Source organism: Rhea americana, unplaced genomic scaffold (assembly GCF_003343005.1).
Source record: "Rhea americana isolate MKP2758 unplaced genomic scaffold, rheAme1 scaffold_42, whole genome shotgun sequence".
Taxonomy (NCBI): domain Eukaryota; kingdom Metazoa; phylum Chordata; class Aves; order Rheiformes; family Rheidae; genus Rhea; species Rhea americana.
In genome coordinates, this window is record NW_028186557.1 from 4149084 (window position 1) to 4167478 (window position 18395).

The 18395-nt window shown below is 44.6% G+C and overlaps 1 protein-coding gene across 1 annotated transcript in view; it reads left to right on the forward strand.

Annotated features, from left to right (window-relative positions):
* The window catches only part of SLC35F4 (solute carrier family 35 member F4), a 24196-nt gene extending 7520 nt beyond the window's left edge, over positions 1 to 16676 (forward strand). The window contains 5 exon segments of the mRNA XM_085314974.1: positions 5207 to 5426; positions 12583 to 12708; positions 13923 to 14115; positions 15363 to 15452; positions 16256 to 16676. Coding sequence (XP_085171100.1) covers positions 5207 to 5426; positions 12583 to 12708; positions 13923 to 14115; positions 15363 to 15452; positions 16256 to 16497 — 871 coding nt within the window. The 3' untranslated portion in view covers positions 16498 to 16676.
* The last annotated feature ends 1719 nt before the right edge of the window (positions 16677 to 18395 follow it).

Sequence of the window (18395 nt, forward strand, 5' to 3'; positions counted from 1 at the left end):
TAACTTTTCCAGGCCTATGTCTGAGCCCCGAGTTGCTTGGTCTTCGTGTGTCTAGAGCATGTAGATAGTCGCTGGGAGCTGTCAAGAGCCATGACATTTTGTCCAGCAGATATTCCTGGTGGATCAGAACAAACCATGTCTATGATATCTTGGCAGAGACCAGTGATCATGCTAGTGACTTGCAGAGTGTGACCCCGGGCTGGCAAAGTTTTGTAGAGCCTTTGTCACCTTTTAAGTCTTAAGAAAATAAATCCCACTTGGAAAGATGAAAATCTCAATCTTTAACTTTAGGCAGGCTTGAAAGGGTTATAATCTTTGAGTCTGTAATTGTGTATTTCTCACCTTTCATGCTTTATCATAGGGATTAAACGTAATGGTCTCAAAAGCTAATTCCTTGTTATTACCTCCCCACCACATTTCAGTACTGTATTTTAGCCTTCTCGAGGCAGAAAACACAACTCTTAGTTTCTTCCCAGTACTAGTAGATAACAGATGTCCCACATAAAAAGCTTGAAATGTGAGTGAGATCCTTGCAATAGCGATGAATAAAATGTTCTGGAGGTCTGTAATAGGAAAGCAGCCCCCACCAATTCTTACCAGAGCAGAAGATRCTCATAGAATGGGAATAGATTCCTATTAGAATTAGGGCTCAGGACAGGTGGATGATATTTTGAATGTTAAGAAATTTTCCTTCCTCCAAGTCTTGGCTTCTCAAAGACAAGCACTGTGATGTTCAAAGGCTTTCTGCCGGAATATGCCCTGGATATAGGAGCCACAGTTAATCCAGCAGATGCTATGTAGCTGTGTAACGCTTGCCTAGGAGCAATGTTTTTAGCTGCGAGTGTAGTGAAATATGAATGTTATGGGGAGAGTTGTCATTCTAGCAAGAATGATAACAAGATACGAGCATCTTTCAATCAAAAACAAAGTAGCTGGTATGTGGCTGTCACTTGCAAGTTTATATCATCTGCAAATCCCTCCGCTTCTGCTTGCAGCTGTAGCTCAGCCCAGCTTCCCCAGGCACTTTGGAAATTGCATTGCAAATCTAGATTCTTGATGTAGAGGTCTTTTCYGAGGAGAGATGAGGACTTCCATCTTGAGTGGTTCAGTGGTAGGGGGAAGAAGACCAGCAGGAAACCAGGGCATCCTTTGGGCCATGCCAAGGGAGAGCACTCCTGTGGGGAGAGTACTCCTGTGGTCCTGCCTTCGTAAGCCAGACACTAGCTATGTGAGAGAGTGGCACAAAATTCCCTTTCCTCCTGCTCTAGCTCTTGAGAAGACTACTATGGCTGGCTAGGCTGTTTCTTAAGGCTGATGTGAGAAGTGAAACAAGATCTTGGTTAGTGCTGGGAAACACTCCACTGGTTGCATCATTACCCTGTTTGGAGGCCACGTCCTGGAATGGAGTTAGATGTCATTTTACTGCAGCAGTTGTGATTTAGTGAGAAGGACCTAAGTGGCATAGTAACAGCTTGTCCTCACAAAAGGTCCCACAGTGTTTCTTGCTAGCATAACGTCCCCAGCGGCCTGGCCAAATTGTAATCTGGATGATATAATTACATTCCATCTATTCATATTACCCCAGGTAGAGTCTGTTAGCTCCGTTTTTTTCTGTAAGCTGTTTTAAAACCAGCTGCAGTACACTCCAGAGGCTGCTGAGTGTCAGGGGTGAATAAACCTGTTCTTCTGCGGGAGCTGGCATCAGAATAACTAAGACACGGTGCAAGCTATTTAGGGGGTGCCAGAAGCAAAGCTACACAGCTGCCTGAGGTGCTCTAATTCCTGAGAGCGTGGCACGCTGCCTAGAGCTGATGGCTGAAGGCTACGTGCAAATAAAGAGGGCTATTTATATTAGAGGGCAGGTTTTAAATAGACCAATTATGCTTTTGGAAAGAGTTTGTGTTGTAGTAGTTTCAGAGTCAACTGCCCCTTAGACACGTCTCTGTCAACAGCCTACAAATACTGCATTTATCGGAGGAGGGATCCGTGGAGCCTTCTCCCCTTAGCCCAGGGTTTTAATCACTCTCATACTGCAGTGACTTTTGCAAGTTTTATTTTAGTTGCATGCCAAAGAGACTGAGTTAACCACTGAGCAACCAGCCCTCACAAAGCCTGAGGCAATTTACTCTAGACATGACTGAGAAAACAGTCTTCCATCTCCTCACTTGCTAAGCATTATTCATCAGGCACACGGATTCTCTTGGGCACAGTCACAAATTCATCAGGTCTCTGTCTTGCTCAGCAGCAGCCTGTCATAAATTCTTGTTGGGTTTTATATTGAGAGATGAGTAACTGCTAGCCGCTGTTTTGTACATTCCTGTGTATGATGAGAGTTCTTCCAGATGCTTAAGCAGTCCCTTGCCTGGGATATGTGCAGCATTTCCAGATTTCTTTACCTAGCTGTGAATCTGTGCTCCTCCCTCCCGCTGCTGGTAGGAATTCAGASATATGTGACATTTGCAGCATTACCACAACTGTCTCTTCCAAATAGTTCCCCATCCCCTAATCCAACCCAGAATGATACAATAATCGCTGAGATTTCCACCCTCCAAGGATTCATAGTCTGGACCCTTTGGACTCCATCCTGCTGACTCTGCTCCAAGTCYGTCTGTGTGGGGACCTCCCGGAGATCTACAAGCCACCAGATGCTGCCCCTTCCTGGMATGGTTAATTGGTAGGACTTTGGGAGCCTCTCACCCTCCTTGTGGGTTGAAGGAGAAGTAGTGCTGGGCCTATTCCCAGTGTGTCTCTGGCTGTCGGGGGCTACCACGCTGTGTCTGTGTCTGGTCCCGCTGCTCTCTGGCTTCTTGTGCTGGCCCCTTTGATCCGCTGACTTTCAGTGCCTTACCTCGCAGGGTGCTGCGGGGATGGATATAATTTCCCATGGCATGTTTGTAGGAGAGCTTTTCAGTAGACTCCACCGAGTGACGTGCTTGGCTGGTTTCGCTGTTGCCTTTGTATGCTCCCAGCGTAGCGCTGGGATGGTAATTGTGCCCGGCATTGCTGCRAGCAGCCCAGCCTTTCTCCCTTGTTCTAATATAGAGCACAAGCCTGTTCCCTCCGAGACAGATCCTGACACTGTGCTGCTAGTGTCTGAGTCAGGTTGGATTTACAACCATGTAACGATCCAATCGTGCATCGAAATCGATGGCAGAATTCCCACTGSTTCGCTCAGAGCAGGCTCAGCGCAGCTCCGGGTTTCGCGCCGCGGATCCGTCCTTTGCTGAGAGCTGGGGCTTCTGGCTCTGCTGCCAGGTAATGTTAGCACGCCGATGTCCCTCTGTCCTGAAGTGAGGCATCATCTTAACTGAGAAGCGCTACCTGTATCCACCTAAGTCTCACGGGGAGGAAAACACCTTTTAAATGTTAACTGCTATATCTGCAAGTCAAGCATTATTAAAGACTGTGCTGTCAGTCAGTCCATTCTCAGTCAAGGAAAGAACTTAATCACGTTTAACTCGTGTTGAAATCAATGGTACAGAAGCATATATTCAAACTTAAGCATTCATTTATTTGCTTTGCTGATTATTTACTTCRTATCTCAGGAAAACGATATGCACCACTAGTTATGCCCTTGCCATGTGTTACGTTTCTGCTCTGATCTTTGGAAAACAGGCTGAGCTGTGAGAGCTGCTAGGTCAACCAGAGTGAAGGAGGTAATGAACAGATCCCCTGCCTTAGGATTAACTTGTTGGGTACCCTGGCAAAGAGTTTGAGAAAGCGATTTATTGTTACCGAGATGACTGCTTTGTAGCCCAGCTTGTTTCAGTGGCAGCATGGAATGAGTGGTTGTTAACTAAGACACAGATGATCTTAGGTAWGTACTACGTAGGTGCTATTGCTCTGCTTACCTAGAAATGAAAATGATAGTTGCCATTCTTAACAGTAAAAAACTAAAATATTTTTAACACCAGGATTCTGCAGAGTAACTGAAAGTGGTTTAGAAGAACAGAGGAGTCTGTCTTTGAATGAACAACCAAATGAGGATAATCAGGACCCCTCCATCCCCCCCCAAATAACAAGCAGTTTTGACTAGCTCTGTGTTGCAGTGCTTTCTTTGAAGTTACTAATTAATCCAGCGTGATTAGCATCTGAGGAATCTTTCAAACATAACCGTATTTGGTTGTGAATGCTTTGGGGCTGAGGCTTCCTGGAATTTAGATTAGTCCCGTAACGTTGCCACATCACGACGTTTTGCAGTTTGAYGGTACTTAGGGCACTCCAGCTCAGTGGGACGTGGCAGAGAGCCTGCTGCGTCCAGGACTTCTGCGTATCTTGAGTATGTCAAGGAATCCCTTTAACCAAGTGCAGAGGTAGTTGCTAAAAACAGGTCTTCAGAGTTTGGAAAAGGTCAAGGTGCTTCAGGAGGGGTGCAGTACCGTGCCTTCAGACCTGCCAGGTGTTCGAGTCCCGCTTCGTCCACGCCGGGTCCCACGTCACGCCGCGGTGTTGCCCCTGAAAGCAGAGCTTTTTGCGCTGCCCCTTCTGCTCGTTAAGAAGCAAACGGCTCGCTTGGGCTSCGTGTGATGCTCCGTGTGCTTGTGAAGCTGGAGATTTTGTTTGCGATTTTATCCACAAAGAAATGCCTCCAAGTGAAGGCAACTTCTTATAAGATAAAATACACCTGTCATGTACCTTTCCCTTTCCCCTTCCCTCTCTTTTCCTGGTCTCTTGTCTCCCTGGCTGGTGGGAATTTTTCCTGCTGTGGTGATACATCTGGCCATATTTTTTAGTATCTTTAGGTGATTCTTAAAGCTTAACTTGGTCATACTTTAGAGTGTATTTCAGTACAAATGAAACCAGATGTCAGAGGAAAGCAAGAAGAAATTGTCAAGCTACAGAGAAAATTGCAGTTTTAAGCACTGTGTTCATGGTCTTGAAGGCAGAGACTGAGGACTATCAGTGTATTATAGATAACTTTCAGTTTTTCATATGAGAATACAGSCCCTGGGATTATTGTTGCATAGTGTGTGATTACTCCAGGTAAGTTACTTCTTTTCTATTTGGGAAATTGCTCTGATTTAGGAAAAATGTGGGTTGTTTTCTCTATGCACATTAACTGATACTTTCTTATGGAAGCACAGAGTAGCTAGGGAAAGCACGTAATTAATTGCAGAATGTGATAAAAGTCTAATGTATGTTTTCTGTGCTGGAGTGAATGCTAAGCAAAATCCTGGCTGAGTTTTAAACTCTTTTCTTTTCTTAGGGAATGCAGTCGGATTTTTGGTGAAGATGGTCTGACGCTGAAACTGTTTCTTAAAAGGACTGCTCCCTTTTCTATTCTGTGGACTTTGACTAACTACCTGTATTTACTGGCTTTAAAGAAGCTGACAGCCACAGACGTCTCTGCCCTATTCTGTTGTAACAAAGCTTTTGTCTTCTTGCTTTCTTGGATTGTGCTGAAAGACAGGTTCATGGGAGCAAGGGTAATGACACCTCATTTTCAACCCTCTTGTATTCATACTTACCCTTAAATTCGTGATTTTAAAATAGCCATTATGCTACCATAGTGCTGCCACATCATGGTGTATATATATACCACAAAACCATTTCTCATTAAGTGTATGATGCAAATCTAAGCCTGATATCTGTTAGAGATCTCAGGCTTCAGATGTAATAAGGTGTGGGAAGTTCAAGAAACTATCACGGTTAGATGGTAATTTGACCCATTAGAATAGGAGGACTTACGGTTTCTTATAAATCTATTCTCTCTTGGGTTAAAGTGCTGAAGTCCTGCCAATTAATTTTATTTTAAACTTTGTGATAAATCCTTAGAGTCTAACCAAAGCAATTTTATTCCTTGTTTGCATAGATTACTCTGTTTTCAATACGTACCATATTTTTATGCATTGAGTTACTGAAAACAAYGTGTACAAGGACTTGGGGGAAAACAAGTATATTTCCAGAAATTTTATACATGAGAGTAATATGCGGCAGTTTAGACTCTTGTCTTTATACCTGGGCTAAGGAATAGCTGGGCCTTGTGCCGTTTCTTCTGGTGCAGTTTCCTCCGTTGAAATGGCTCAAGGCCTAACGGTCTTGTTGGGTGCAGTCCTGATTGAACTGTAGAGGGTCTTGAATTTCAGTAGTGATGGCTGGGGCCGGGTTTGATGTCTAGAACCAGACGATGCCACTAGCGATTAGATTTAAGATCCAMAGCAAGCATGATGGATCAGGGCAGTCTTCCGAGCAGGATGTTCTTTTAAAAAATGGTAAGGCTGACAGCTTTTTTTTTTTTTTTTGAGTACTAATGTGATAAAATGGTTTGGAAGTGAAAGGAGAAGGCATCCTGATTCACAGGCACGTGATACGACTTTTGGAGCRAACACCAGCATGCTGAATTAGAGCAGTATGCTTGGTGTTTGGGAGTGGAGGAGGAAATTGTGTGAAATAAAGCTGATGCTTTAATTTCCTGGTGGGACTGGCCTGGCTGGTCAGCTAGTAATGGCATGGAGCATCTGAACATGCCTGTGTTGTTGCATGAGCAGGCTCTCCCTTGGTGGGAGTCCTCCAGGAAGCTTGTGCTGGCCTGCTTCAGGAGAAGGCCTGTGCCCTGGTGGGGTTGATTCAGAACCAGACCAAGCAACATCAAGAAGGTGAACCAAAGTGTCTGCTCATTGTGTGGTTTCTGTGTCCCTGCCATGAGTTGCAGCTTGCTCCAGGCTCCTAGATACACATCCAGAGGTCCAGGATGCTGACAGGAATCTGGTACAGCAGCCTCAGTAAATAATTTCCTTTACATGTGCTTTCAGAACAGGACTGAGATACTTTGCTGGACACTTTGGAGAAACCTGTGTTTCTGGTGTCACTGTCCCTTTTTTGTCTTGTTACCATTATTACTGGTCTGTTAGCACTGGCRATGTGCAACGTGCTGTACTCTGGTGTTGACCTCAACAGTAATTTCATTGAAGGTGAGGACACAGAYGTTTCATCTTGCAGTGCTAAAGTCAGACATCCTTGTATCTTATCTCATATATGATTTCAAATAGAGAAACATGAGGTTATGTGATTCCCCCCGCATCCYGCTGCTGGTGACTAACTCAGAGAATGAGCAGACTTTGGCATTCTCACTTCTTCTATACAGGTTTGAAYGAAGCCAGTAGCATCTTAGGCTGTAGTTCCCTTCTCAGTCTGTTGATCATCTCAGCTTCCTCCCGTTGTTACTCACTTGTGTAAAGACACTGTCTTGCCCTGAYGAGAAAATGGAGAGGTTCGTACCTTTAAAATAGTTCATTTCTAAAAGCAGCCTGTTTGTACAAGCACAAACAGTTTTGTATTTTTGTATGTTTCCAGCCCACTCTCTTATGGAAACCATAGTTGAAAATATACTAAAGTTGTTTTCAGTTATTAGTTATTTTTCATTGACAATACAGTAAAAAAAGTTGCTATAAATATGCATTAGTATTAATTCTGTAAGTGCCATGAGGTTTGCACAAGAAAAACCTGGTGGATGTAGTGAACTGCAAACCCTGCATATAAAAGAAACTGTTTTTACTGTTAACTGGCAGATTCGGGATTGCACAATGCTGGAAAGGTAATTAGCAGCATTTTCCAGCAGCCCTCCTGCCAGAATAGCACTTAATGATGTTAATAACCACGCAGGAGAGTGTTTGAGAACTAAAATACAAGGAAGCAGTACGGACCTCGCCTGTTGTATTTTGACTGCATCTACTGCTTTTGCTCCCAGGACTCTCGGAGAGCAGGTGTAATTAAATGATTTGGACAATAAAGGAATGATGAGAAATAAGGGCCTAATCATATACTCTGAGCTAGTGTTTTTGCAAAAGCATTCGGCACCCAGCAGCACAGCCAGGTTTTCAAAGAGACTGAGCTCCTGACAGCTCTTTCAGAGCTCAGGAGCCTGAGGGCACGTGTGCGTACCTGAGACAGCTTTCATCTGGCTGGGCTTGGGAAGAAGACCCAGGGGCTCTGCTGYGTGTTTTCAGCGTTGCAGCTCCCAGGCCTCGTGGAGCTGCCTGCAGACAGCTTGTGGGCTGCGTCCAAGTGTGGTGCCAGCCAACTGGTGGCTTAGGGATCTCCTGGCCACATGCAGGCACAGAGGTCCCACACACCTCCAGAAGCAGCCGCCAGCAATAGCTGTAAATATAATAAATACAGCTATTTACTTATAGAAGTGTGATTCAACACTTAAGGCTTTATGTGTCTTGAGTACCTGCTGCATGGCTCARGGAGATGCAGCACAATCCCTACACTGCAAGTCTTGTTTGCTTGGAAACTTCTGAACTTACGAGTTCATGAGATATGCCTTGTGTGCAGGTTACGGTACRGCTTCTGGGAGTAAAGACGACTATGGTTCAGAGCAAGCACAAACTTTTAAGACTTCACATATTTGAGTAGTCCTGCTGGTTTATGATGCTATGCTTAGATTTAGCCATGTGCTTAAATGTTTTTGTGTGCAAGCCCTTCATTGTGCTTCGTCTGTGAACTCGAGTTAGTGTTTATTAAGTAGATATAGAGTGGTTTGAGGATTTCTTTCCTCCTCAGGAAAGGCTGGTTGTAGCCATCCTGGTAGCAAGTTTCTTTATTACAATACTTCATTTTCTGCTGTGTTCCACATGGAAAAAAATATTCCTTCATGAAATGTTGGTTGGCCTAGCTCTCCTCCAGGGAAAAAAACAAAACAAAACAAAACAAACAAACAAAACCCAAAAAAGGCTAAATTCAAAAAAGCTTGATTGAAAAGCTAATTTCAATCCTTACCTAAGGGGCTCCACAATGAAGTTTCTAATCTCTGCCTTTAATCAAAAGCCTTGTTTAACAAGCATCAACTACAACAACCAACTTTGCTTCACTGTCACCGTGCTGCTTCTCATCAGTGTGCAGAAGACATGCACTCAGGTTTTTAAAGCAAACACGAGACAGTTGCTAGGTCAGCTGTGCTAACGTGATGGTGTCTGACTTTCAGGAAGGGCTTTACACATGAAATTTAAATAATGCTCTTGCTGCTTTCCAGTGTCAGGTCTTACCTATCTAATGTTTCATGAAGTGATGTTCCTTTTGTGTCCATCATTCCAGTTGTTTCAGAGAAGAAGTACTTGGCTTTCCAAATTCTGGTTAAAATTAGGAAAAATTGGCTCTCCAAATTCTCTGTAGTCAGACTGGGAAGGTGTGTCTCCTAATATCAAACGGATATTCATGTGGTACATGAGTCTCCTTCTGGAGATGGTGGGTCTACACAGAAGTTTTCAGTTATGCAAAGAAAGGATTCACTTGCTGGATCTGAATGTTGAATTCATTGGGTGTTATATCTCAATCTTTTCACCTTGAAGATGGGGATAGCCACATTGGAGGTTTCCGTTTTGTCTTGTGGGRGACATTGTTTGAAGTATTGTAGCTGAATTATGCCAGTTACCAGTTGAAATATGAAAGCTGAATTTATGTGCAATGCAAGATGTATAATGCGGACTAAGATCAAACCAGACATGTGGTGTAGTGGGGCAGCAGGGAGTTTCCGAGGAGGCTAATGATGGGGTCATTCTGATTTTTAAAAGATTGTGAGTATTATCCTCAGTTGCTTTAATGCCAGACTTTTGTGGTATTCATGTCCTAGGATGAACTGCAAAGAGGAACAGCAGTATTACGCACTTCCATCACTAACAAGCTACTCGCTAAACAGTAGGAAAAAGAGTTCTGTGGGGACCATTCCTGCTGAATGTGATTTTTTTTTTCAGTTTTCAGCGATGTTTCAGGTCTGTGTTGTGCTTGCAGTTACTACACACTATTGATGTGTGTCTGGTGGTCATAGGAGCATTTCAGTATACATGTATCATACAGCTCTCTGTGAATGTCACCAAAATCCAGTCTTTTAAGAGAATTTAACTTCCTGTATTTTACTCACAGGTTATTGAATAGATGTAAACTCAGGGATCAAAATAAGCATTGATACATGGTGGGTGTTCACACGTGTGTCCTCTGACAGACCCACCCGGACTGAACAGCAGAGTGTCTTCCAACACCCCAGCTAGTGCTGCAGAGGGAGGTAGATGCCTCCTGCAGCAGAATGAGCAGCCCTGAGCTGTGTGTCCAACCAGAAGAGTTAGCCACCAACCATCTGAACTCAGCCTAGGAAGACCCACCAGGAACAACCAGAGGAAGGGATATATTTTGAAGCCCAYTGGGGCTTAAGCTGAATTTCCTGATGGTGAAAAGCTTCTCTACCCCTCCTTAAAACAGAAGAACAGTCCTTTCTTTCAAGGTACAGGATRGAGGGAAGCTCCATGCCTTGTCCTCATTGCATCAGGGATGGCAGGCTTGCCCTCAGGTCCCTCYTCCATGCGTAGGGCCTCAGGCATTCCTCCCAGGTGACCTGATTACCAGACTATTATTCTGGAAAAGAGTGGGAAGGAAGCTGTCTTGTCCCCTCTTGCCAAAGGTGTGCCAGATCTCGAACCATCACATCATGCCTGAGAAAGTGTGAGTGCATATGTGACTCCAGCCCTATCATTAGACTGGGGGAGGGGGAGGATAATAGTAATAGAAAACTGAGATATTTCACAGCATGCTTAGGGCTGTGAGTACCAGGTGACATTTCATGGTGCTTTTGGAGGTACCAAAGGCATTTCAGTAGCCTCAGGTTTAGGTGACAGCAAGTCACTGAAAGTTCTTTGGAGAACAGCATCTTGGAGCTTGGATGTGTCAAATGAAAGTTAGGTGGGATAGAGAAACCCACCATGGTTTGTTAATCTGTCCCTTTGGTGCTGAGTTTGCAATGAGGTGGAAATACCTTCATGCTTTAGTTACTGGTAAAATAGGGTTGACAGTGAGAGATACTTAAAGCTCCATCCAGGAGCATAGTCCTCCAGTGAAGATGTTGGCTTAGATGCTTATGCATTATAAGAGCAGTAACGTTTTTAGTTATAGTCTCACAGATTGCCTTTACCCTAGGAGTGAATTGTTGTTTCCTACTTAGGTCCCATGTGTGGACATCTTTACCTGAGTCAGGCACATATCCCTTGAAACAAGATTTTGTTCTGCTAACTTGCTCTATTGACTAGTTTTGTGGGATTTTTTTGTGCTYATTACCTCAGTTTGACTCAGAGCTACTCAGTGCAAACATCAGTGGGTTTTCTGTGACTCTTGGTAGAACTGTGTAAGAGCTCAAAGTCAAGTTCGTCTGCAAAAGGGTGCATGGTTTGATCAAGATATCTTTAAAATGTGTGTATGGTGTGAGCATGTGAACGTGTGAAATGCATGTAAGGCTCAGATTCATATAGTAATAAACATTTCTTAAATGCGATTTAATGAGGTTTGCCAGGAAGAACCCAAATCCAGTGTTGATCTTGCATTAGTGTTGGCTCGGGAGTTGTGCCAGGGCTGCAGGAGCAGGAAGGGAGAGAGCCCTGTCCGGTTCAGCAGTCGCGTTAGGGAGCACATGTGTTTAGCAGTGTTTTTGGAGGTCAGTGGTATCAAGGCTAGCCACGTAGGTATCTTCCTTCGTACAAATGGTGAGGACCCTCCATGTCTCTCTCACTGGGGTATTATGGAAATTAACGGAGATCTGATAATCAAAAACACTGAGCTCTTAAGGCTTTAAGTATTGGTGGTGGCTCTGCAGGAGCTTGCTGTGGTAACGTGCCTTTGTGCATCTGCTGCACTAGGCCGAGCTCTAGCAGAAGGCCAGAGTTGGACCTGAGTGAGTAAGTGCCCATAGCACTAAGGGCCTGCAATGAACTGCCTTTTCTGTAATGATGAAACATTTAATGTCATCATAATGTTTTAAAATATATATAAAGAGCCTGACAGAAATGGTGCTGTAAATTTCCACAGATCTGAGGAAACACATTTTCCTCTGAAGCCATGGAAGCTGGGTTTTCAGTGTCTGTGGTATTCAGATCGTCTATTTACCTGTGCAGGACAGTTAGATAGAAAAGGGGATTTTTTTTTTTCAAAAGAATAAGATAGGGAAGGATCTCCAGTACTGCTTGGTCCAGGGAGTCAGGACCAAGGAGTTGAGATAGATGTAGTTAATGATTTCTGTTCTTTTTCTCTGAAGTTCCAGAGAAACTCTAGTTGGGCTTTTCAAATGAGGTAAAAAGCTAGGCAACAAGGTGGAGGCTTCATAAAGAAAGTGGGCCGTATCTATCCAAGAAATTTGGCTTGGCTGCAGTGAAAGAGCTCCCAGTTGCCTACAGATGTTGCACAACTCAGTCTCCCAGACTGATGACTCCAGTGAAGGTTGCTCACCAAAATATTTATATTTCAAGCCAAATTGATGGCATTCCTAAATTTGTTTTGTAGTATAGTAGAGAATAATATCTTAAAAATTCTTGATCTTGGAGTTGTAGCTCCAAAGCTTATAAAATACTCAGTGACAACTGTTCTCTCAGAAGGTCCCAGGAGCCGTTGCAGAGCTCTGCATCCACGTTGCTGTCAGTGCGTACACCTTCATTATGTTTTACATCGCTCTCAGCTGTACATAACCACCTATTTAAGAGAAAGAAAGAAGGCTTAAAGTTAGAGAAAGTAGCTAGCGACACTCGTTAAAAAGCCCACGCCGCGATAATCTGTTGTCATGTAATGGCATTGCGCTGAGCTTGACATTGCTTTGCTTTGTTTGTGCAGATAGTTGCAGCAATAATGGCAATCACAGGCATTGTAATGATGGCGTATGCAGATGGTTTCCAGGGCGATTCAATTATCGGGGTAGCRTATGCTGTCGGATCAGCCTCTACATCGGCATTGTATAAGGTAGGTCGTAACGATTTATTGATGTTCTTCTATTCTTTAATAGTGGGTTTTAAAAATGCATAAGTACAAAGCAAATCACTACAAAATAAATGTTTTAGTCACCCCTTCCTGCATCATTCATGTTTTGAGCAGGCGATGTCACAAGGTCACAGAATTTACTACGAGTGTAATTAGTTTGTAGCTGCCAAATATTCCGAATGACTTTGGTTTATGAGCCTTTAATGAAATCTCCATTATTATGCCGCAAGGAGTTTAGTATCATGTTTTAATAATTTCCTGCCACCGCCGTTTATCGATGCTATTTGTAAAACRGGCTTGCCATATGCAGCAGGGGGGAAGGACTGAACGCGGGGAGTGTCACGTTGCCGTCGGTGAGGACAGATGTCTCCCTGGGCTGCAGTGCAGCTTCCTTGCGTATTCTGTGCTCGTGCCAGGCTGAGAGCCTCTGTTCGCCTGGTGCAGCCCGTGCGCAAGAGAGACACGTGGTGCTTTGCCCCTTGCTTGGAAGTAGTGCAGCCAGGGGGAGAAGACAGGGGATAAAGGCAGCAAGGACATGTTTGATAGAGAAACCGGTTGGCCTGAAGGTAGCTGTATCTTTTGCCAGCTTGGCTGGGGGGAGTATGTGTAAAGAAGAGCAGAAGTTTGGACTAAGTTGTAGCGGGATGAAGAGTTGCCTACCAGTTTTAGACTTTGTTGCCATGCCGATAACTTCCTTGAGAACATTCAGAAGTTGCTCAAAGTGTATGAATTCAGGGTTATGTAGGACAAACCCTCCCATGGGCTGGCAGCTTGTGCTGTCAGTGAGCTTCCTCTCGCACCAGGTTAATGCTGCAGAAATCACTGGCCTCCCCTCACAAGTCACCGCAATACCCAGCACAGCCCAAATCCTGCAGCCTCTGTTGCATAAACAGTGGTGCCTTTGGGTTACTTACACTTTTCTCCTCATGGCATTTTGTGTTAAGTTTAGTTCTACAGCCTCAACCTTCCACGTTTTAATAACAATATGGTATCCCCTTTTGTGTCCGAGCATGCAGGAAAAAACTGAAATCTCAGCAAAGGTGCCCRTGGAGTGGGCTGTACTGGGGCACCCTGTCCTGGTCAGGGCTGTCCCTGGCCTGGCTCTCTCCAGGGGGACAGAGGATGGTACTGGAGGACKTTGCTTCCCAGGTCAGGCATGAACTAAAAACCTCCCTCTTCTTTCCTTCCCTTCACAGGTTTTGTTCAAAATGTTCCTTGGCAGTGCGAACTTTGGGGAAGCTGCTCATTTTGTTTCTACTCTGGGCTTCTTCAATTTAATTTTCATCTCTGTCACCCCCATCATCCTCTATTTTACAAAAGTGGAGTACTGGTCCCCCTTCTCTGCTGTGCCGTGGGGTTACCTGTGCGGAGTAGCCGGCCTCTGGTTAGGTATGTGTTTAAAAACTCTACTCCTTTTTCCTAATTCTTCCCCTCCCCATTACAAAATTAGGCTCAGACACAAACCTTTCCCCCTTTAGCAGCAGAGCTCCCTCACAGATGAAACCTGATCCTAGCAAACACTGATACTCCTTGAGAAACATTTTTCATGGGAAGCCTTAATACAAATACTAAGAACAGAGAATAAACATGACCCGGTTGCCCTGACGGCTCCGTTTTCGCCTCTGCGTTCCCGCAGYAGGGTGATGGGCATTTCATTCGCTCTGGCGTGGTGCAGTTGCTATTAAGCCCACCCGAAGGGATGCACAGACGCAGCTGGTGTGCACGTGCTGATGCAGGGTGGGTGCTGCAGGCTCTGGGCAGAGGGTGCACAGCTGTGCCGTGACCAGCAAAGGCTGGTGCAAACCGCTTAATTTCCCACAATCTTCACCTCTCCTCCTCTCTTCTGCAGAGCTTCCCCTGCCAGAGCTGCAGTTGCTCTGCTCCAGCGAGGCAGCACATCCATCGAATTCAGCCCAAGGGCCTTTTAATTTCCAGATACAWGAACATCCTTTCCTTTACTGAAGTTGCTATTACTTTGTAATTGAAGAGGGGTTTGTCTCCACTACGAGTGTATTAAATGGAAACAAAGAGGCTCCTGTTGTCAGTACATGGTCCCTCTCCCCAGCTGGCTGGAGCTATGGCTGGACTAACAGCTGAGGTGGCGCAAGCATGTCCTTGGAGCTGCTGTAACTCCACTTGCAGCAGCTCTGTCAGCATCTACAGAACAAAAAGTAGGGATAARATAAGTAGGCAAGACGTGGCCTCATTACAGTCTGCAATTAACTTCATAGGCTAGTTGTGTTTAGAGTCCTTAAGAAGGTGTTGCCTACAGATGTAATCCACCCTGCGAGGTGAGAGTGGAAGCTGGGATTGCTGTGTCTTTCTGCTGGAAGGAGGGGTTTATGGAAGCAGAACTAGGTTGTCTGCTTAAAGCTAAAACAAAGCATCAAAAATGGAAATGCAACACCTCACTATTACAATTTATCCACAGACCTGCAGYCCTCCTCCTTCCCCAGTTCAGATCTTCACCTACTTTATATCCACATATATGCAAAAATAAGTAACTTCGTAGTCCTTACCTTGTAGGGTTTGTATTAAGCATATACATAATACCKCTGAGGTCAAGGTGGAGGAGTAAAATCTAACACTAATGCTTTTCACCCTAACCATGTATTATTTTCTTTGTTTTTCCCCAGCTTTTAACATTTTGGTTAACGTTGGCGTCGTGCTTACGTACCCCATTCTGATCTCTATCGGCACAGTGCTCAGCGTTCCTGGAAATGCAGGTATAGCTAACGCACGCGTTGGTGGAAACATAAAGCGCGTGGAAGYGCAGATGGCAGCAGCAGTTCATTGTCTAAATGATCAAAGTCTGACGCCACATATCTCAGAGAGGTTCAGTCTCATCCAGCTTCCACAGCTGGCCCTAGTGATTCTGGGCGTTTCAGTTAGTGAATGCCATTTTTGTCCTTMATCCTTTCACTGGAAAGGAGAGGTATGCCCATACCACACAGGAGAGGGCAGGYTGACTCCCCTACGCCTGTGGCACGAGAGCTGGTGCCACTCCGCACCATGCTGGTGGCCTGGTTTGTAGCAGTAGAGTGGGATGTGTGAGTGGAAGGTTACTCCAGAACCCCCTCTTCTGGAAGCCCAGGTGTGCCATTACAGCTGGTTGCAGTCAGGCGGCAGGGACTGGGGACATCAGCTCTGTCCTGACCTGCATGCTGGTCTCTCTCCATCGCTGCTGAAATGTGCTGATGCAATCYGCTACAGGAACTGTTACCATAAAGMACCTTCCCTTAGAGTAGAAAGAAACTAGAGGCTAAACTAGCTCTGTAAGGCTCCCTCGAAGTCTATGTGAAGGCAATGAAGCGTGGAGGAGATGCGGCATTTCTGGTACCACTCCGTGAGGTCAAAGCCATGCTCCAAACCAGAGTCAGTTGTAGAGGACTAACAGCGATGTGGCCAGTGTCACAGCCAGAGTCCGACACACACAGGCTATGTATGGAGACATACCAGGCTAATCTGATGATGTGATTCATCCTGCTGCAGTTTTTTGGTTGATGGCACCATTGTTTCTTCTTCACAGCTGTGGATCTCTTGAAGCACAAGATGATCTTCAGTGTGGTGAGGCTGGGGGCCACCATCATCATTTGCATTGGGTTTCTGCTGATGCTGCTCCCTGAAGAATGGGATGAAATAACGCTGCGGTTCATCAACAGCTTAAAAGAGAAGAAGAGTGAGGATCACACTGACGACATCACGGACTCCAGCATGCACACGAGAAGCAGAAGTAGAGCTAATGGGACAGTGTCTATACCACTAGCTTAGAGCTAGTGGACTTTAACTGCACGCAGATGTATATTCTGTGAATATAGCTGAAATTTCCTCACTACTTGTATGCTTAAAAAAATAACATTTACTCTGAGCTGGGGATGAATTGTAAGATAAGAGAAATACATCTATAATAAATGTTTACATTTATACTCTTATCAAGGAACAGGTGTAAATAACCAGAATAAAATGTTTTGTAGTAAAAAAAAAAAAAAACATTTAGGCTTGTGTCTTACTGAACTAGCAGGTTTTAAATAAGGAAAATAAGGGTCAAGTCTACATCACTGGTCTCCTTTGGGTAGCAAAAGAGTCAAAGAGACCAATCTTGGACATTTCCAGCAAAATCTCAAAAGTGAACATTAACTTGCCTTCAAAGTAAAGGAATWACCAAAATAAATAGTTATTTAGTGTCAGCCAGCTTTAAACCTTGTTGCAGCCTTTGCTAAAGAGCTGGCCCTGCTCACGATGCTCATGGTCTGGCTCCAGCCTGCAGCTACCCAGCTGCAAACTGTCCTARCTCAGAGCTACTAAACTGCTAAGCCAACCCATGGCTTCGCCTCCTCTGAAAGCTCTCCCAGACCCACACTTGTCTGTGCATCTTTGCAACAGCTTTCTGGCAGCGGCTCTGGATTTTGMGCATCTTCAGTAAAAACAAGATAACCCTATTTATCTTTTCCTCCYGGAAAAGCTGCTCTCCCAGCTGAACAGCAAGCTGTCACAAAAGACCAAATACCTTGCATCAACACCATCTTGGGGAAATAGCAGCTCCCATTTTTCTGGTGCTTTTCCTTTGGGCCAAACAAACGTTTTTCTTAGCCTCCACGGTGGGGAGAAAAGGGTGGTGGTGGGGGGGGGGNCATCAACACCATCTTGGGGAAATAGCAGCTCCCATTTTTCTGGTGCTTTTCCTTTGGGCCAAACAAACATTTTTCTCAGCCTCCATGGTGGGGAGAAAAGGGTGGGGGGGTGGGGGACAAAACACGCACAACTTACTTACTTTCAAAGGCAAAACAAAGAAGCCCGGTTCCATCACTAAGCCTGTCACTGTGTGATTTAGGGTGGCTGTTTCCCRGTACGGTGGTCCTGGGATCCATCACGCAGCCAGACAACGCTTATGCACAAGCACTTGGTGTGCAGCAGCATGTGAATGTGGCTTTTTCTGTTGTTTTTGTTTGGTTAGTTTTAAAGGCAGAGTAACAACTTCCAAGTAATGCCGATTGCCCTACTGTCCAGACCCCTCTCTGAAATGTTGGTTAGTGGTTAGCATGGTTTTGCTCACAGTACTTTTGCCAGGAAGAAAAAAAAAATCCTAAAGGTCGTAGAAAAGGAAGCATTCATGATTGCTACTACTRGCTGTATAACTGTGCCTGGTTGCTGCAAGGTGCCTTCCTCTTGCTGCAGTCCTCTCCTGATTTATTATTTTTAAAATTTTTTTTACATTATTCTACTCCTTCATATTGTCTACTTCCTGCAACCAGGAGAATCGACAAAATACTATTTTCTATTAATAAAACAGCGCCATTGACCCCTCCATCTCACAGCTGCAGAACTGGAGAAGACAACCTGAAACAACCAACCTCCTTGCACTAAACCCACRCGTGTGAGGTTCAGGCATGCGCCCATGTGCTTTTAAAACTCTTCTAGCTGTCTGCTGCTTTCAAAAGCAGCTAGCCATTGAGAATTGTTTAAAAAATGCGATTTATTCTAAGCAGAAGGTTCCAATGGGACGCTTTATCTCCAGKTGAGCAGCATGAGGTGGCTTGGGCACCATCCCAAGCTGCTTTTGGAGTAGATATAAGTTCATTTGCACTAACAGATAGTTTCAGGGATGTGTTTTACTGAAATTTTTAGCTTCTGCCAAAGGGAACACCTGAGGAAAAACAAAACAAAACAAA